Below are 21,654 nucleotides of genomic sequence, written 5' to 3' on the forward strand. Positions count from 1 at the left end.
CAACAACAGACCCATCACTATGTCATTTTCCCTCTCTGGTTTTTGTCATTCTGCACCTGGACTGAATACACACACACACACACACACACACACACACACACACACACACACACACACACACACACACACACACACACACACACTTCCATTTGACAGCTGTGAGCTATTGAAGTTAATTCGCATAAACTTCCTCTTCCCACTGTAGGTCCAACGGTAATACACACACACACACACACACACACACACACACACACACACACACTTCTCCTTTAATTTCAATGAAACACTCTTTCCTTGAAATGCCTGTGGTTATTCTCCACTGGGAAAATACAGACCCATAGACACAAAAGAAAAAACACAAATGGGTTTGGAAGCCGTAGATAAGCTTCTCTTCTCATTTTTAAATAAATTACTTTGTCAGCTAAAAAACTATGTATATGGATATTTTAGCTGTTGATGCATTCAGGTCCAAATCTTGACATTTAAGTACATAGAATTTTAATTCTACATATTGTGTTATAAATATGCATAGCGACTGCTTTGGAAGCAACTTTCATCATTAAACCAACTACCCCCTCCGACCCCTTTGGTTATTTGATGCAAATATGAATCTTTGTATGCTCATGATGTGTTTTCCATTTCACATGTAGTGGTTTTACAAGGGTTTCTGGCAAGGTTATGATTTGGGCAGATTTCAAATTGTGATCAGGCTCAGCACTTCACAATTAGCGGTAGCAATTAGTATAAGCTAATTGAAAGGGTAACAGCTATCATTAATAGTAATTAAAAAATAGCTAATTTCCAGCTATTTATATTAGTTAATGTAGACTAAGCCCATGCCGTTGATGTGGTGCTTTGTTATGTTCTGTAACTGTAGCATGAAAGCATTGTGGAATTAGTAAGCTAGCTAGCAAAATAGCCAGTCATTAAATTAATTAAATTTATCCAACATAATGCTTCATTCACAAACTTTTGTCACTGCGTGGGAAAGCACATTGTTATAATCAGTCAACAATGATTCACCAGAATTTGTATAGCACTGATGGCTTAAAGGGATAGTTCACCCTAAAATGAAAATATAGCCTATATTTTCTCTTACCTGTGGTGCTACTTATCAATCTAGATTGTTTTGGTGTCAGTTGCCTAGTTTTGGATATACGGCCACAGAGACGTCTGCCTTCTCTCGAATATAATGTGACAATATGGCACTCGGATTGTGCTCCTCAAAGCGCCAAAAAAAAACACATTTGAAAACTCAACAGCAATGTCTCTTTCCAGAAATCATGGTCTGTGGATTATCTTGAATCATGATTTCATGTTGTAACATGTTGGGCCACACGATGAGAGGAAGGAGAGGCAGCATGAACAGAGGGGGGGGGGGGGGAGTCATAGTCCAGGAGAAAATGAAAGAATGTGAAGGTTAAGATAAGAATGAGACAACAAGGGGGGATTCCTGAGAGAGGGGAGTCAGAGAGAAACCAAGAATTTAGTGGTTTCAGTGTAAAAAGGAACATGAAGTGGACAGGTGTTTACAAACAGTCTTGTTGCACACAATAATGTCATGATTTACTTAAAATGTAATAAAATGTGCACTTAACCTAATCGTAAACGTAACAAAACCCAATGATGTAATAACTTGACCAATGATCTAATGCTGGGATGGCCAAACTTCGGCCCCCTGGTCGTTTTTAAGTGAATTTTTAAAGATAAACTAGCATATGGCTTGAGCATATTTCTAATGAACTACACTGTATGAACATTGCACATCGTAGTTAAAACACAAGATGTAGACTACATTTAGTGAAATGATCTCTGTCTTAACCTCTTGGCATAGAAACCACTATTTTACCATTTCTGCCTGTTCTGTTTGGTTCACCTTAAAGGTGCTGTATAGCCTTTGAGATTGGGAGCATCTCAAAATGCCAACGGCTGAGGTTGCTGCTCGCAGCTAACGGTGCCAACAATGCAAACATTGCAAACTACGGCAAAAGTGCTGACAGAGCGAACAGTGTTTACCTGGAGGGGAACCGGAGGGTGGGCGCTACGCTACTGCGAAAAAAAACTTTAAAATGTGTGCAGATTTAAATAGGAACAGGTTCCTGTTTCAGTGTCAAGTGTCCAATATTGCAGCCTCTAGTATTGCAGGAGTCTTAAACCCTGGAAATAAGAACACTTTTTTTGCTCTTCTGGTTTCTTTGTCTCAAATAATATTTATTTTTAATGGGGTTTTGGTTTAATGCCTGAAATAACGTCTGTGATTAACAGAAGCGTAAATGGACAGTTTAAGCTTCTGAATAGTCCATAGAAGAGAATAAATAGTTGAACTGAATAGTTCCTGCATTAAACTACTCACAACAAGGTCTGCGTATTATTTTGATAAACTGGGTCATGATTTTTGGAAGGGGACATTCCTGTTGAATTTTCTAATTTATGATTTTTTGGCGCTTTGAGCCCCACAAGCCAAGTGTCATATGGTGTGGTGAGTTTATAGCCTTAAGTTAGCCTTTTTCTTCAGGTTTGCATTTACTCTTCAAAAATCACAAATGTGATTTTATGACTGCCATGAAGTAAGTTTTAATGTTGAACAATGAACGTTTAAAATGGCACTTTTTAAAGGGAGCACAATTATCAGTCGGTCTGGATACTCAACATCTGATGGATGTGTTAAATACAGTGCATTGGTTATGTTTGGCAGTTTAATACTACATTTCCTCAAGGGAAGAGCTGTTGGCGAAGTGAGGTCTGGAGATAATCATACACCACATGAAAGAGTAATCTTGCTCCTGAACAATTATGATGAAATGCGTATTTGAGGTAATATGGTTCTGGAAGAGAGACAGACACATCACTCACTTATATCACAAAACATCGAGCACTAAATAAAGACTATCTCAGGCAAGCTGATGGAAGCAAATTGTATGTGTATTCCCTCCACAATATAACATTGTATGGACAACCTCTTGAAAATTACATATTAAGTGAGATTATGAACATAATTGACTATATTACTGCAAATGTTGTCTTATAATACACTGATACCATGTGATACACAAAGCGCATGTCATATTTTGTTTTACAAGAAAAAAAGATGATTGGATTTTGACATAAAAATACAAAGATTTTGTGGCATATATTGTTAAATAGGTGCACAATATGACCGATGATGTCATCTAAAAGGGTTAAAGAGGCATTTTTCATTTGTGGACTGTCCATCATGAATACAAGATTCAATCCAAGAGTATGAATCTAAAATGCAGAAAAGAGAGAAGTGATCGTGATCTCACACACACACACACACACACACACACACACACACACACACACACACACACACACACACACACACACACACACACACACACACACACACACACACACACACACACACACACACACACACACACACACACACACACACACACACACACACACACACACACACACACACACACACACACACACACACACACACACACACACACACACACACACACACACACAAAATTTGTTGCGGAATTTTCTAGTTCCGATTATGAATTAAGTCCGATGGATTATACGCAGTGTGGCTTTGTAGCACAAAGGCAGTAAAACTGCAGCGATAAACGGGCCCCCCCTCGCATCCTCCAACATCTGCGACCGTCGGACAGCTCTCCCGCGAGTCGGAATTTTTTTTCCCACGTGGACTGCCTGACGCTGGAAATGATGCTTTGCAAATAGTCCACTGCTTGTCACGGGGGGAACTCTTGATGAGGACTCGGACGCAGGTGTTAAGGTTCAACTGACGATCTTTTATTTTCAACAAAAGGCTCAGGAAAATCCCTGGAAGCAAAACCTCTTTTAGCGAGGCAGGAAAACAAACTTACAAAAGCAGAACTAAAAACTCCGATTTAACTCAAAGAGTAGTAAAGTAAAAACGGCAAAAGCCAAACCAAAAATCACTTCGCAAGGAAGGTATAATGCTACAAATAAAAAAGCTCTGATTCTACTCAAAGAGCTGGATAATCAAAATGGCAAAATGCAAAACAAGGTCGCTCTTACAGAGGAAACTAGAAACAAGAAACAAGAACGGGATAGACAATACTCAGGCTTGGACTTGCTGATATCATGAGGCGGGTGTGCAAGGCAAAAGGACATGACACACTGGTACAGGACAAGGGGAGACGCAGACTATAAGTACACATGAGGGAAGTGGGGGAGCAGGTGGAGACAATCAGGAATCAGGGAAGACAATCAGACTGGTGACACATGAGGAAGGGCAAGGAACCTGAAACGAGAGGAGAGTTAATTTCCAAAATAAAACAGGAAGTCACAAAACAAACGTGGAGACAGGACAAAAACCCAACTCGACATACAGGTGTGACATTACCCCCCCCCTAAGGCCGAATACCAGACGGCCTTGGAATGTCCGGGTGATCTCTATAAAAGTCCCGAATGAGATCCGGGTCGACTATGAGGCTAGGCGAAACCCATTGTCGTTCCTCTGGGCCGTATCCCTCCCAGTCCACGAGGAACTGCCTGCCCCGGCCCCGCTTACGTACTGCCAACAATTTCTTCACCGTGTAGACAGGCCCCCCTTCGATCATTCGAGGAGGCGGGGGTGGCTTGGGGTTCGGCATCATGGCGCTCTCCCTGACTGGCTTGATTTTGCTGACGTGAAATGTGGGATGTACCCTGAGGGACCGGGGCAGGCGGAGGCGCACAGCTGCTGGGTTGATGATCCTCGAGATGGGGAACGGGCCGACAAAACGTGGAGCCAGCTTCCGTGATTCTACCTGTAAGGGTAGTTCCTTGGCCGCGAGCCATACTCGCTGGCTGGGCTGATATGCAGGCGCCGGTCTCCTCCTGCGGTCTGCTGCTCTCTTTACTCTGTCCCCCTGTCGGATCAGTGTCTGGCGTGCTGCTGCCCAGATGCGGCGGCAGCGACGGACTGAGGCATGGGCGGAGGGCACAGACACCTCTGGTTCGGACTCGGGAAAAACAGGGGGTTGGTAACCAAACACACAATGGAAGGGAGACATACCAGTGGCGGAGGTGGGAAGGGAGTTATGGGCGTACTCGACCCATGTCAGGTGTTGGCTCCATGACGCAGGATTCTGGGCCACCAGGCACCGAAGGCCGGTTTCCAGCTGTTGATTGAGGCGCTCCGTCTGGCCGTTAGCCTCAGGATGGTACCCAGATGTGAGGCTAGCGGTGGCTCCAATGAGCTTACAGAACTCCTTCCAGAACCGTAAGACGAATTGGGGCCCCCGATCCGACACAATGTCTTGGGGGAATCCGTGGATCCTAAACACATTGTTCATCATAATGTCAGCTGTCTCTTTAGCTGACGGCAACTTGGGCAAGGCTAGAAAATGTGCCATTTTAGAGAATCTGTCCACCACGGTCAAAACCGTGGTGTTACCCTTGGAGATCGGGAGCCCCGTGACAAAGTCCATAGAGATTTCTGCCCACGGCCGGGACGGAATGGGCAGCGGCTGCAGCAAGCCTACACGGGTTCTGGAGGAGTTCTTGTTCCTGGCGCAGATGGAACATGCCTCAACGTACTCCCGGACCTCCGGCTCCATGGACGGCCACCAGAACCTCTGCATGATGGCGAACATGGTCCGACGTACGCCCGGATGGCAGGTGAGCAAAGACGAGTGAGCCCAGTGGATCACCTGTGGGCGCAGATTAACGGGGACAAACAGACGATTATCTGGGCACCCACGAGGTGGAGGGGTCTCACCGTTAGCCTGCTTCACCTCAGTTTCTATAGGCCAGGTAACCGCTCCAACCACACAGTTAAGTGGAAGGATGGGCTCAGGTTCCATGGCCACAGGCTCGGGGCTGAAAAGACGGGACAGGGCGTCAGGCTTGGTATTCTTTGACCCCGGTCTGTAGGATAGGGAAAAATCAAAACGGTTAAAAAACAAAGACCAGCGGGCTTGACGGGAATTTAAACGTTTAGCTTTCTTAATATACTGCAGGTTCTTGTGGTCTGTCCAAACCAGAAACGGGTGCTGTGCCCCCTCAAGCCAGTGTCGCCACTCCTCCAGCGCCACCTTCACCGCCAGCAGCTCACGATCTCCCACATCGTAGTTCCGTTCCGCTGCCGTCAGTCGACGTGATAAGAAAGCACAGGGGTGAAGCTTGTTATCCAACTCTGCTCGCTGGGAGAGAATGGCCCCGATCCCGTCATTAGACGCGTCCACCTCCACCACGAACTGGCGAGCGGGATCAGGGAGCGTGAGGATGGGTGCTGTGGTGAACCGCCGCTTAAGCTCTCGGAAGGCTGCGTCCGCGTCGGCGGATCAGTAAAACGGTACCTGCGGGGAAGTGAGAGCATGGAGCGGAGCTGCTGTCGCGCTGAAGCCTCTGATAAACCGCCTGTAAAAGTTGGCAAAACCGAGGAATTGCTGCACTTTTTTGCGGTTATCAGGTGTTGGCCATTCGGCTACAGCGCTTACTTTAGCCGGGTCCATCTGAACCCTTCCAGGGGCTACGATAAAGCCCAGGAAGGAGACAGTATTGGCATGAAATTCACTCTTTTCTGCTTTAACGTATAACCCATGGTCTAGGAGACGTTGCAAGACGAGTTCAACATGATTTTTATGAGTGTCTAGGTCGGGGGAATAAATCAGAATGTCATCAATATAAACATATACAAAATGATCTAAGAATTCTCTCAACACGTCATTTATCATCGTCTGGAAAACTGCTGGGGCGTTGGTGAGACCAAAAGGCATGACCAGATATTCGTAATGTCCGGATGGCGTGTTGAATCCTGTCTTCCACTCATCCCCTTCCCTAATGCGAACCAGATGATAAGCGTTGCGTAAGTCCAGTTTGGTGAAAATCTGTGCCTGTTGAAGCTGGTCGAATACTGTAGACATGAGGGGAAGGGGATATCTGTTCTTAACAGTGATTTCATTGAGTGGGCTATAGTCAATGCAGGGGCGAAGAGTTCCATCCTTTTTTCCCACAAAGAAGAAACCAGCCCCTGCTGGGGATGAGGAAGGTCGGATCAAACCTGCTCTCAGAGACGACTCGATATAGTCTTTCATGGCCTGCCTCTCAGGCCCAGAAACCGAATAAAGACGGCCCTTCGGGATGGTGGAACCGGGCAGGAGATCAATGGCGCAGTCAAATGCGCGATGAGGCGGTAGGGCTGTGGCTTTGCTTTTACTAAAAACTTCTGCGAGATGATGGTAGCAGCTTGGAACGTTGGTCAGATCGGTGGTCTCCGAGTCTGTGATAGAGTGGGTGAAGACACTGTTAAGAGTAGGGTTCTTCTTTTGGGGCTGTGATTCCCGACATTGGTTTCTACAACTCTCCCCCCACGCTAGAATGTCCCCGGTGAGCCAATCTATGTGTGGGTTGTGGCGAATTAGCCACGGAAACCCGAGGATGAGATGGTGCAGAGGTGAGTGTATAAGATACAGCCTTATGCGCTCCCAATGATCGGCGATGTGAAGATCCACTGGATCGGTAACATGTGTTATGGTGAACAATGCGCTTCCATTGAGCGCGCTCGCCTTAACAGGCTTACTCAGTGGGTTAACCCGAAGCCCCAGTCTCCGCGCTAAACCCCAGTCGATTAGAGACTCATCTGCCCCTGAGTCAATCAGTGCTCCCAGCTCGAGGTCTTTACTGTGGTGTTTAATCTTCACTGTGGTTAATCGTCGTGGGGCGAGAGTAACTGTTGTGACATGACTCACCAACAGGTTGGCCTTCACGGGGCAAGCGGTGATGAGGTGGCCATGTTCGCCACAGTAAAAGCACCTGCCCTCCTGATAGCGCCGCTGCCGCTCCTCCTGAGAGAGCCGGGCCCTTCCCATCTGCATGGGCTCCTCTTCTCCTCCGGCGGGAGGTCGTGAACGTTGCTCAGGAGAGGTCCGACGTGATGCGGCGTGCCAGAGAGCCGCTGAAGAATCAGGTGCCGTGGCTGTCGACCTGGACCCGCGCTGCCGCCTCCGTTCCCGCAGCCGGTTGTCTGTGCGGATGACGAGGGCGATGAGGGAATCGAGGTCCGGAGGGAGGTCCAGTGGAACCAAAAGGTCCTGGATCGGATCTGAAAGTCCTTTCAGAAAAACGTCGTATAGGGCCGTGGTGTTCCACCCGCTCTCCGTCGCCAGGGTGCGAAAGCGAATGGCGTAATCACAAACAGGCTTGCCTCCCTGTTTTATCCAGCTGAGCTCCCGAGCCCTTTCTCGGTCTGTCGCCACAGGGTCAAAGACGAGTTTGAGAGCGTCGGCAAACCTCTTAGGTGAAGCACAGATTGCCGAATTCCTGGCCCACTCAGCGGTGGTCCACGCCTTGGCCCTTCCCGTGAGATGAGACATCATGAAGGCGACCTTGGATCTTTCTGTGTGAAAGTGAAGAGGGGAGTGTTCAAAGTGCATTTCGCATTCAATGATGAATTACCTACTTTGTCCGATGGTCCCAGAGTATCGCTCCAGGGGTGCCAGCCTGGTGCATGCGTCAGCATGTGTGGCTACGAGGGAGGGCTCAGAAGGCGTGGGAGGTTGCTCGGGAGCAGCGGCTGGGTTTGTGGAGAGGAGGGTGAGGATCTGTTCCACCTGGGTGCTGAGAAGTCCCACCTGCGTGGTTATGGTGGCCTTAAACCCCTCCTGGCTTTGAGCTAGTCCCCTGACTCCTCGATCGAGGCCAGCCACCAGATCCTCATGCTGCGCCAGCCTTGAGGCTTGAGTGCGCAGCGCCGTAGTCAGCTGGTCCTTATCTGCCGAGTCCATTCTGGCCAGTGTGTACTGTCACGGGGGGAACTCTTGATGAGGACTCGGACGCAAGTGTTAAGGTTCAACTGACGATCTTTTATTTTCAACAAAAGGCTCAGGAAAATCCCTGGAAGCAAAACCTCTTTTAGCGAGGCAGGAAAACAAACTTACAAAAGCAGAACTAAAAACTCCGATTTAACTCAAAGAGTAGTAAAGTAAAAACGGCAAAAGCCAAACCAAAAATCACTTCGCAAGGAAGGTATAATGCTACAAATAAAAAAAGCTCTGATTCTACTCAAAGAGCTGGATAATCAAAATGGCAAAATGCAAAACAAGGTCGCTCTTACAGAGGAAACTAGAAACAAGAAACGAGAAACAAGAACGGGATAGACAATACTCAGGCTTGGACTTGCTGATATCATGAGGCGGGTGTGCAAGGCAAAAGGACATGACACACTGGCACAGGACAAGGGGAGACGCAGACTATAAGTACACATGAGGGAAGTGGGGGAGCAGGTGGAGACAATCAGGAATCAGGGAAGACAATCAGACTGGTGACACATGAGGAAGGGCAAAGAACCTGAAACGAGAGGAGAGTTAATTTCCAAAATAAAACAGGAAGTCACAAAACAAACGTGGAGACAGGACAAAAACCCAACTTGACATACAGGTGTGACACTGCTTCCTGTATTCGTTGTGTGGCGCTACAGAACACACGCAAACATGCATTATGTTGCTCTACATCAAGTGTAAACCACATCGTGTAAAAGTCGGAATCTGTTTGTCAGAAAACGCAGATGAATTGTATACTAATGAGTGTTAATGTAGGAACAATGTTTTATAAATGATGAATTAAGTGTTTACTCATACTTAACTAATGCTTGATAGTGTGTAGTTATTATAAACTGTTACCCAGCTTTTTTGATGGGGAATCACGTAAAGTAGCCGCCCGCTACGGCTAAGCTGGGGCTGCTCTTTTTAAATATTGTAGGGGGCGCCATGGAGGCAATTTAATACGGCCAAGCCAAAAACCCATATAAAATATGTATTGTTAAAGTACAAAGGCTGAAAACTGCAAAAAGTGACAAAAAAGCACAACATGGCGGGTTTACTGTAGCGCCCCCTAGTGGTTGAATGAAATAAAAATGTCAGGGTATGTTAAAGGATGCGATGTGCACATTTGCAAATTTGGTGATTTTAGGACAAATGGTTGAGAAGTTATGTGTATTGATATATAAGCCACACCCCTAAGAAGTTTATTGGTCCATATCTTGTAAATGCAAAGAGATATCAAAAAGCTTTTAATAACTTTTGATGATGTTTGGTAAATTTGGTATCAATCAAAATCAGCGTGTAGGAGAAGTTCGCAAAAATGTGTTTTTCACAAAATTCAAAATGGCGGAAAATCTAAGTAGGCGCAGTTTAAGGATCTAAGAGGCTTTTTTGTAGATCTAGCGGAGGTGGACATGTGTGTTGAATTTCAAGTAAATCGGACATACTGGCCGAGGGGCGTCGTCGGTCCAAATTCTAGGGGGTGCTAGAGAGCCATTTATTTACACACAAATATGCAACCTATATCAGATGGCTATATTCACCAGGTCTGACAAGTGTGCAAAATTTGGTGAGTTTTCCCCAAATATGCGCTCAATGTACTGTGTATTCGAATTTCAATAGGGCCTTCACGGCCTGACGTTGTCGGTTGCTCGGGCCCTAATTATTGCCTCCCAAATGTAGTGGAATAGAAGTAGAAAGTAGCATTAAATGGAAATAACTGTACTTGAGAACAGTTCTTGAGTACTTGAATGTATTCGGTTACATTACACCAGTGCCAGCATCGAGTCCTACTTAGCAGCACACTATTTATATAGTCTCAATAATTAACCTGCAAAATTGTGCTCTTCAGTAACATGAGGCCAAAATGTCAACTTCCCAGACAAAATCTACATTCATTCATTTGACAGACAATTGTATTCAAAGCAGCGTACAAATGAGGTGCAATAAAAGCAAAAGAAGATCAAGGAGAGACTAACATGAAATGTGCTGAGTGAGTCAGACAGACGAATGCTACTTTACTGTCACAGCCATGTAGAAAATATCCCACAGGGCCAATAACCCTCAGATCGGAGCTCATTACTGTATAGATCAGAGAAGAAAAGAAATGCTGATGCTGACTAGTAGACACACGTACGACCGAGTCACTCACTCCTCTGAAATCTGCCTTGAGGGTCAGGAGTATCAGTGTGTGGTATTTATCGCTTTTCAGGCTTTCATTGCCACTTATCTTCAGCGGTGAAATGTAACGCTGCATATTTTGACAAGGAAATTGTATTATTTTCTCCCATTAATTCTAACACTATTTTGTTACAGGCGTGAGCTTGATGAAATATTAATGAGATGAACAATTCTGTGAGTAAATTACTAAAATATAAAACAAAAAATGAATGAAATAAAATAAGGGAGAAAGTAATAAAGAAATAATAGAAAGGGAGTGGTATATTTTTGTATATAGTATATTTTTGTGTAGACTGTATACTGAGTATTTCCACATTGTGGTGTTAGTACTTATACTCAAGTAAAGGCTCTGAATACTTCTCTCACCAGTGATTTTTTTTTTTTTTAATCTACCTTCCATCTATTATTGCTGCTAATAAACTTTTTGTTTTATTCATTGTATTTTTAACAGGGAAATGTTTGGTGGAAAAGGTCAACATGCTCTGTCGTGGCTGTGTACGTATCTGTGTGTAAATGTATAAATGTATGCAATATTCTTTCAAATTACATAATTATTCATGCGAAGAATCAACAACAGCACTGAACTTGATCAAACGGGTCTGGCTGAAGTTGAATTCATTTTCTCTCTTCCTTTTACACATTTTTTTTGGGGATCAAGATGTCAAACTATTCCACAGGGCACGTTCAAGTTTTATCTGAGAGAAGTATTGATGAAACACTAGACTTATATCTCACCTCAGTTCTCAAAAAAAACTTCCTCAACTAACACCAGAAAAAGAAACCCAATGACAGGAATGTCCCACATAAATCAAAGTTCAGAGTGTGAGTGATTTCTTTTTTGTATTCATGTTTATTTGAGTAGAAATGTCTGACAGTAAATAACGTGTTGAGCTTCAGTCAGTGCCACACACACAGACACACATGACATCATACATAACACACTACAGCAGTTACAGCCTGCACATGGAACACACAGTCTGACATTCACACACACACACACACACACACACACACACACACACACACACACACACACACACACACACACACACACACACACACACACACTCAGCTGAAACACTCCATGCTGGCCTTGGCTCTCTCCATCTCATGTAGGAAGTTGTAAAACTGTGGGAGCGTCAATTCTGGAAGACATGAGGGAGGAAAACAGGAAACAGTTAGTGGATAACACAGACTGTTTCCACACTTTGGTATAAACAACAAGGTATTAAACTATCTTAATCCGGCTTCAAGACGCTGGTCTGGTATCTCTTTAAAAGGAATAATTCTCTGGACAAGAAATGTCTGCATTGCTGGGAATAAACTGGAGAAATGCTGAATAGTTATTTGTATAGGTATTCAGCTATATATAGATATTCTTAAAAGAAATGCAGCACAGAGTGCTTACAGTGAGAAACAGCAACAACTAGCAGTAATAACCCAGACTATCAATGAGTCACGCAAGCACTGTTAGCATGAAAGACAAAAACAACCTGTGTTCTTAACCTGCAGAAGTTATGAACACAGAAGCAGTGTTAGCATGTATGAAATTCCAGCTGTTCACCATCAAAATATACCGGATAATAGCATGTCAGATATCTTGTGTTAGCAGAAACACTCCTGAAGTGTGTAAAGACAAAAGTTTACTCATAGAAAACAGGATTTAATAAGTATTATTTTACAGCTGCAGAGGAGGTTTTTCTCTGTACTCCAAACGTGCATCAAGCTGTGTTTCCTTCTGGGGATGATGAACATTTACCATGCATTACTGTTTTGTGCAGTTCAAAGGCACAAAAACAAATCCCCATGTTGTGCTCCTCTTAAGCTCCCAGTCATCCTGTTTTTGTCGACCCACCTCATCCATTTGTATGCCCTGTAATATTGCTGTGTCGGTAAACCCGATGACGGCATGGTGTAGCGGTTAGCACAGATTCTTCTGTGGGGTTGTGACTCTAAATGGTCTGTAGGTGTGAATGTGAGAGTGAAAGTGTCTCTATGTTGTCAGCTCTGTGATAGCGACGTGGGAACCTGCAGACCTGATTTACCTCAAAATGGTTTTAAACATTTCAACAACTTCTGCTGATCTTCTGCTCCCTGTATATAACTCCTCACTTGCAGCAAAAAATAAAAGCAGCAGTTGCAGTCCATGCATCTGCAGTGTGTCTCGATTCAAATGTTCTTTCATGCTGCTTCACTCATCTGACTCTGACATTTTGAGATCCAGTTAGGCAGGAGGTTATTGCCAACACAATAAATTAAGTGAACAAGCATTTTCAGAGCTGTCTTTGTCAGTAACAGCACATAGTCGCTCACCCATGTAGACGTTTTCAGTGGAAATCCCTTTTCTGACCACCAGCTTCAACTGCAAGAGGACAACAAAACTGTGTTCAACAAAACTGAACAAAGAGCTGTGTAACTGTGCGTGTGTGTGTGTGTGTGTGTGTGTGTGTGTGTACAGAGCTCTCAAACCTGCAGAAAGATGTTGCCCACTTTTTGTACTTCACTGGTGCCCACTGTCACTGTGAGGGTCAGAAAACACATCATGATACTTAGATTCATACAAATTGATCAATAAAAATCACGAACAAGAATACGTTCAACTTTACAGGAAAATTGAAATATAAAAAAGGAATAAAATTACAGAGGAGGTTGAACTGAATACAGCTTAGTGACAATGTATATTTAAAATGACAATAAATGTTGTTATTTTTAGTAGTATATTGATACTTTTGGCCCAGAATTGGTTTTTGCATGTTGTTACCCAATTCTCTGACGCACTTTCCTGTAATTTCTCGGCTGTCTGGTGTCAAATGTAGGTATAAAATATCCCCAATGTGTAACGTGAAATGTGACAAACCCACATATAATTATCATCGACTCTGTAGCTCTGCAGAATGTTAGAGTTCAGCCTCTCCACAGTTGAAGAAGAAGCTCTGATAAAGCTGTACTCTACCTGCTCAGCACCACACAGCAGACAGACACAGTTAGAGACTAACTGCTGATGAAAGTGGAGCATGAAGCAGCTAAAGCAACAGATGTTTTTCTCAGGAGGCCCAACATGACAATAACTTGACCAGTGTTCATCAAAGAGACTCAAACCCTTAAAGCAGGGGTGTCAAACTCAAGGCCCGCGGGCTGAATCCGGCCCACCACGTCATTTTATGTGGCCCGCGAATCCGCCAGCAGAAAAAATAAATTAAAAAAAATTTAAAGTTAGACTTGATAATAAAATTATCCCTATAGTCGAAATTATGAGATAGAAAGTCAAAATGATGAGATAGAAAGTCAAAAATATGAGATATTTAAACACAACAGTCATAGAAGCAGCTCTTCACAGGTTACTCTACATTTGACATGGAAATGTATTGTGAGTACATTGAAGACTACGTTAAACGTGGCTTTACAACAGATTAAATATTTTACGTGGGATTGTGCAAACGCACCCTTGAAAGGATTTTAAGCTTTGAACAAAGTTATTGTAATAACTTGTGTTTGATATTTGTCTTTGCCATTTTCTTTAAAAGTTTGATAGAGTAATGTGGGTTTCTTAACCCTAAATTAAAAAGAATTTAAGTTATAATAACAGAAATGTGCTTAAATATATTTTTACATTTATATAACTGCATGTACAATATTTGTATTTACTTGAATAAACAATAATCAAATGCAGAGAGAGTTATTTACCAATATGTTAGGAGTAGTTACATTTACACAGTCTTACATTTACAACCGGCCCTTTGAGGGAAATCGAAATGCTGATGTGGCCCAGAGTGAAAATGAGTCTGACATCCCTGCCTTAAAGGGATGATTGTGTTGCGTAATGTGTCAATAGGCAGCTACTCGCTAACACATTAGTCGTAACAACTTTATGGTGTAATAACATGTCAGCCTGGTTTGGAGTTAATCTTCCCTGTAGTGGCCAAACTTTATCTAGAGACTTTTTCTTGTTTCTGCCCTGTACTTTGACTCTGAGTTATGCTCTGCTTCATGCTCTTAGATGCTTGTTTGGAAAAGGAAATGTACTTATGACTTCTGGTGACTAGTAGTTCTTTTGATTACCAATGTTGATGCACTTATTGTAAGTCGCTTTGGATAAAAGCGTCTGCTAAATGACTGTAATGTAATGTAATGTAATCTAATGCAGCCTGAAAACTCACAGGATTCCTCTTTAATTTGTTTCCTTTTTTTAACGAGGGCACTCGTAATGCACTTTATATACATTCAGCATTGTACAAGATGGTCTGTTTGAGTAGCAGCCGGTGAGAAAAGCAGAGTAAATATTGGCTATCAGACTTGTCAAGTCTCCACAGATTTCCCAACTGTTCACAGCCGACTCATTGGCGACATGCAGAGACACAGTCTGCTTGCCTGGCTGAAGGATTTGCATGTCAATAACAGCACGGTGAAGTAAACTACAGATGAGTGCAGCATGAAGTGGCACTCCCTGTTCACTCCCCTCATAAACTAGAACACTGTGTCTTTTAACATGAAGATCAGCTTAACAATAGCTCAACATAATGCTAATGACTCTCCGGCTCAGCGTATTAGCATCTCCATTACCTGTGAGTCTTAAGAAGTCAATAGGTGGTATGCATAAACAATGATGCCTGATAGAGATCCATCAGCTGTACACATCAGAGGTGTTTAAATGAGACTCAAGCTATGCTAATAGCTGTTAGACTAGAGCCTCTGTGTTCATGAATATCTGCTGGAAGTCTGAGAGGAGAGACGACAGCAGCGCTCTATGTGTGCTCAGAAATAGAATTAAAGTGAAATTATAACTTTGTCGAGTGCTGCATTTGATGGGATGTCTAGTTTTGCTTTGTTTTACCTCCAAACTTCCACTCCATGTCAACCAGCTGGTTGACCATCAGAGTCTGTCCCACAGCGAGTCTGGACAGCGCTGCATAGTGCTCCCCCCACTGCAAAACACAGAGAGAAAGACTCCTGAGATCATAGAATGATATCTGGTATGATAAGGCCTTTTATTGACTTCTAAAAAGGACAGAAGGCAACAAGATTAATGTGACTCAAAATGATTCATGTACTGGATTATTTTCAGATTATAAATGCTGAATAAATGCTTTTTTTCTATTAGTAAGGGTGGTGGAATGCCCCTTAAAAGGATAGTTTGGATGTTTTGAAGTGGGATTAGCTAAAGTAGATGGTTCAGTATGATCTCAGTTTGGAGAAACAGACAGAAGTACAAGCACAGGAGTAAAACAACGTATTGGTGAGGAAACTATCTATTTAACCCTTTTATTATGTTTTCAAATAGAGGTGAAAGTTACCTGCTGTGAAAAGTGAGCCGCCTTGTCTTCGCTCAGTCCTGAGGAATCAACAGATAAAGCAGATTTGTTTGTTTTTTAAATGCACCCTCTTCTGTGAGCGCCGCCTGTGAGAAAGGATTCGGATGTGTACCTAATGTCACGAGGTCTTCTTTGATCTGCTCAGCTGTCAGGTTTTTCTTCAAGGCGCCTGAGGAGAGAACAGACAGAATCACCGTCAATGAGAGAGAAACTTATAGCTGAACATTCGTTAGTATCAAGTTGAGTGTCGTGGTAAAATCCTAAACTACATGCATTCATGTGTGTATTGTCTTAAAAACAGATAATACCATAGGTGGCATGGTTGCACAGTTAATTACTTAGAGTTTTGACAACTAACAGAAAAGGAAAATCCACGTTTATACAACAACAACTACTACTACTACTACTACTACTACTACTACTACTACTACTACACTAAAACGTTGTAGATTGTAGATTATACCATATCTTGTCAAGACCTTTACTGATTACTGGACTTCTAAAAGAAAGGAAATTATTGGAAAGGAGACACAGAGACCAATTTCTATCCCAACAGGAGAGGGAAAACAGACTGTGCTGCAGTAAAAGAATAGTTTGGCATTTAAGGAAATAGGTTTATTTGCTTAGAAAGTTTGACACCACTCTCATGTTTATATGCTAAATGTAAAACTACAGCCAGCAAGTGATTATCTTAGCTTACCATAAAGACTGGAAGCAGGGGTAAAAGGTAAACACAGATAAAAACAGATACAAATCAAAGCTTTGTACAGGTTGTATTACATCATACTACAAGTACAAGTAAGTGGGTTTACAAGGGTCTACGTGCTGAAACTTGTCCTACTTGTATTCTGGTTTTTATCCAGATTAAGTGAGATATAAGTGTCACTTAGTGAGCTTTAAAGGTATTTATAGGCTTAAGTGACATAATTAGCATAAAGACACAAGAGTGATATTTATCGTTTCGTCTAACCTTAAGAGATAGTTTGCGCCTTCTGGAGTGGAATATTATGAGGCAATTATCCTTAGTGAGTGTATTACCTACCAGACTCCTTTGACAAACACATTCAATGTACCTCAAAGAACATGGGAGATGCTGCTGCCTCGGTGGGTTAGTGTTAACTGACGAGACGGCGCAGGTTCTCATCCAGGCTCTTGTCATCTCCCGCCTGGACTACTGCAACTCTCTACTCGCCGGAGCCCCGGCGTCGGCCATCAGACCTCTGGAGCTTGTCCAGAAAGCCGCAGCTCGCCTGGTGTTCAATCGCCCCAAGTTCTCCCAAACAACTTCCTTTCTCCGTTCTCTACACTGGCTACCTGTAAGAGCTCACATCCAGTTTAAGACTCTGGTGCTAGCCTACAGGGCAGTGAAAGGAACAGCTCCTTCCTATCTCCAGGCCATGATCAAGCCTTACACCCCCGCCCGACCACTTCGCTCTGCTGCCTCGGGGCGATTGGTTGCCCCGTCGCTCAGAGGACCTGGCGGCCGATCGACCCGGTCACGGCTGTTTTCTGTCCTGGCCCCACAGTGGTGGAATGAACTCCCCACTGACGTCAGGACAGCGGAGTCGCTGCCCATCTCTCAGCGCAGGCTGAAAACCCACCTCTTCAGGAAGTGCTACCCTGAGCCTTCCACTTAGCACTTACTGTATTCATACTAGCTTGTTGCACTTATTGTATTCGTATTACTTATAGCACTAACTGTTTTTCTTGTTTCTGCACTGTACTTTGGCTCTGAGTTATGCTCTGCTTCATGCTCTTAGATGTTTGTTTGGAAAAGGAAATGTACTTATGACTTCTGGTGACTAGTAGTTCTTTTGATTACCAATGTTGAATGCACTTATTGTAAGTCGCTTTGGATAAAAGCATCTGCTAAATGACTGTAATGTAATGTAATGTCATTGTGAGATTATGGTGAAACTAACCCTTTAAAACACCAAAGTCACACAATAACACTAACCGATCAATGCAGTGGTACCCAGCGACACCCGTGTTCTGTGAGGTAAATTTGGTGTTTTTGTCAAAGAAGTCTGGCGACTTTGAAGACAGAGAATAGATAAGAGATTCAGTGTATCGCACTTGAGAGTACATCCACATTAATGTGGATGTAGCCTTAGTCTTCCGACCCATGTATGTATCCTGGGTAATGTAGGTTATCACTAACTAGTAGAAATATATAAAACACAGGCAGAAAACGAAATGCTCTCCAGTTAATCTCAGTGAATAACTGGATTTATTATGTTTGTATGGATGTGTGTGTGTTTCCCACCCTGTGGCACCAATAGGACGCTCTTCATCAGGTTCTTCAGAGGACCGGCACTCATCCCATGTTCCCCTGCAAACTCACCGAGCAGCTGCATGAACCTCTCTGTCTATTACACACACACACACACACACACACACACACACACACACACACACACACACACACACACACACATTCATTTGCACACACTTACAATAGGACAGGCGATGTTTCAGAGTTGTGTGCATGTGTGCGTGTGTGCGTGCTCACCTCTTTAGGCTCCAGCAGGAACTGGAACAGAATTTCAATCAGACGAAGAAATTGCTGCACAAAATGAAAACATGAAAGTTGTTGTTAGTGTCTGAATCTGTGTTTGGTTTGTTGGAGAAAATAAACTTTGAGCAGCTCTTTGTATGAAAAAAACGCAGAATTTCATCAACAAGAATCACACGTGGGGACATTCTGTCCATAGCTGTGAGGTGATTTTTTTTTTGTATTTCACTGTGTATTTTATATCTATATATAAGACTTTTAAATGATGTGCATGCCACCTAATGAAGCTGTGTGTGCATATAGAAACTGTTGACTCATTCCAAATAATTAAAAAAATACAGTCTGAAAGTCCCTCTCTACATTTCTACACCTCCAGTATATACACACTTTTTTTAAAGATATGTAATAAACTGATGTACTGGAGTAATATATCAGTTGTTAAGTAACACAAAAAACAAAACAATGACTAACGATTTTTTTAATTCCCTCATTATTGGTATTAGTATCGGTCTCAAGAATGTTACATTTTGATGGGCACTTGGAGCTTGATAAGCATTTTTTTAACGGCTGATTGGAGGGGAAAAATATACAGAGTTTTACTTCTTTTACAGTAAAGTTTACAGTAAAATAATCACACCCCATTTTTACTAAAGTAGAGGGCTAGAAAAGGTTCAACAGTAGTAATGCTACAGGTCTAGTATACTATGGACTGCAAGCACATTTACTCAAGCACTGTACAATTTTGAGGTACATGTAATTTGCTTAAGTATTACAATTTCATGCTACTATATATTTATTTGACAACATTAGTTACTTTGCAGATTTTGATTATTGATACAAACTATAAATCAACTAATAAATAATGATGTATTATTATAGGTTAAGCTAAGCAGCAGTATAAAGTCATTAAGAGTGTCTTCACCTTTACCAGGTGCAACATTAAAAAAAGTGATAAACACATACCATGTATTATAATTTATAATCCAGAAATAAAATGTATGATATTCTGAACGGCCTTCCTGCATAATGGGTACTTTTATATTTGGCAGCCTACATTTTGCTTTTATACTTTTACTTATAACTGAGTATTTTCACACTGTGGTATTACTACTTTTACTGAAGTAAATGATCTGCATACCTCCACCACTGACAGTCTGTTGTCACGTGATTCACACGCGCTATCGATTGGTGTGTTTACTGACAGCGATGGATAACGAGACAAATCCCGCAAATGAACAACCACGCATTCTTTTTTATTAATCTTTGAAGCCTCAAAAACCATGAAAGCTATTCACAAATACGGTCTAAGCCTCAGAGACGAGCTGAGCTCAGAAATACAGCTCAGTTAGCAAACATTAACATGACCTAAACTGACTCTCTTTGGTTTATCCCTGTCGGTAAAACAAACAAACACTGCAGTATGTACCTGCTCGTTGAGTTTGTTAAGGTTCTGGAAGTCGGTGCTGACGGAATCCGGTAAAACGTCTTTAGTGAAGTGAAGCTGCATCTTTTTTCTTCTTCTGTAAAACCGTGAGTGTTGCTCGGCTGTTCCTCTCCACTTCCTGGTTCACTTGTGCGCATGCGTGGCCAAGTGCGCTGTATTTTCTTTTATTCATCATAAAAAGGTGGTATGAACGGTATAGACTCAATTAAAACTGAGTATAAGAATATTAGATCAAGTTTATTTCAGTATTTGTGATAATACTATTGTACTTTTCCTTAAGTAATATTTTGAATGCAGAACTTTTACTTGAAACATAGAATATTTTACTAAGGTGGTATTACTAGTTTTACATAAGTAAAGGATCTGAGTACTTCTGCCACTACTGGTCGTAGGAAAAGTCGGGGAAGGTATTACATTTACTCAAGTAATGTACTAATGTAAAGTTTAAGGGATTTTACACTACAGGCAAATATTGTACTTTTTACTACTTATTTGTAGACTGTGGTTGTTCTACTTTTAGTATTTGAATACTTCTTTCCTCACTGGTTGTAGTTCAGTAGTAGTACAAAGTACTATAAAAGGACAATATTTAAGCAAATATACAAGTAATTTGTAAATAGTACTTAAGTACAGTTGAGAATATGTCTGTAGTTACTTTCCACCACTGCCTTTGACAGACAATCGCTATCCTTTGAAGTGATCGAATGTAATTACTGTACATTTATTCAAGTACAATTTTGAGTTACTTGTACTTTGAGTATTTTCATTTTGTACAACGTTATTCTTCTAATATTGTATTTTTTACACCACTGCATTTATCTAAGACAGCTTTAGTCCCTTTGCAGACTCAGATCATCAATACAAAATATAAATAAAAAAATAAATGATAATATAGCAGCATACAAAGTAATTATAACGAGCTCCATCTTTACCAGCTGCAACATTAAAGTAATGGCTCTCATTTTAATCCAGTTATATAATATACATTATTCTGAAATGGGCCATTTTGCATAAAGAGCACTTTTACTTTACTTTACTTCAATAAGATTTTAAATGCAGGATTTTTACTTGTAACGAAGTATTTTAAGTAAAATATTTGAGTACTTCTTCTACCACTGCTTATTCATCCTTATTTGGAAATGTGTAAAGCATTAGAATAAAGTTTCTGTTCAGCAACAGTTTGGCCGCACAGGGGAAAGTCTCTAGAGAAATATGGTGAAACGAGGTTTACTAAGACCACACAGGAGCAGAGAGAGTGTTGGAGGTGGTGAGTGGAGTTGCTTAAAAAAAAGAAGTAGTTCCTGTTCTCATGTTTAACCTGCGGCAACAGAAAATGGGAGTTGACATTCTCACCTGAGAAAAGCCTCGATCGCTCTCAGCGGCCAATCTGCGGCCACCTCTCCTCCCTGCGGGTCGGCTGAATAACATGAGCCGACCCAG

The 21,654-nt window shown here is 42.3% G+C and overlaps 1 protein-coding gene across 1 annotated transcript; it reads right to left on the reverse strand.

The window, feature by feature from the left end:
* Nucleotides 1-8,789: 8,789 nt before the first annotated feature.
* commd7 (COMM domain containing 7) lies at nt 8,790-21,650 on the reverse strand. Its single transcript, XM_068733886.1, has 10 exons — nt 21,568-21,650; nt 20,197-20,375; nt 18,768-18,821; nt 18,522-18,624; nt 16,368-16,424; nt 16,238-16,275; nt 15,778-15,868; nt 13,416-13,465; nt 13,260-13,308; nt 8,790-12,091 (listed from the first exon to the last, which is right to left on the reverse strand). The coding sequence occupies exons 2-10, from the start codon at nt 20,275-20,277 to the stop codon at nt 12,015-12,017; spliced, it is 600 nt and encodes a 199-aa protein (XP_068589987.1). The 5' UTR covers nt 20,278-20,375; nt 21,568-21,650; the 3' UTR covers nt 8,790-12,014.
* Between the last annotated feature and the right edge of the window lie 4 nt (nt 21,651-21,654).

Source organism: Cebidichthys violaceus, unplaced genomic scaffold (assembly GCF_023349555.1).
Source record: "Cebidichthys violaceus isolate CVI_PGR_0920_01 unplaced genomic scaffold, fCebVio1.0.p SCAF_6, whole genome shotgun sequence".
In the NCBI taxonomy this organism is placed as follows: Eukaryota; Metazoa; Chordata; class Actinopteri; order Perciformes; family Stichaeidae; genus Cebidichthys; species Cebidichthys violaceus.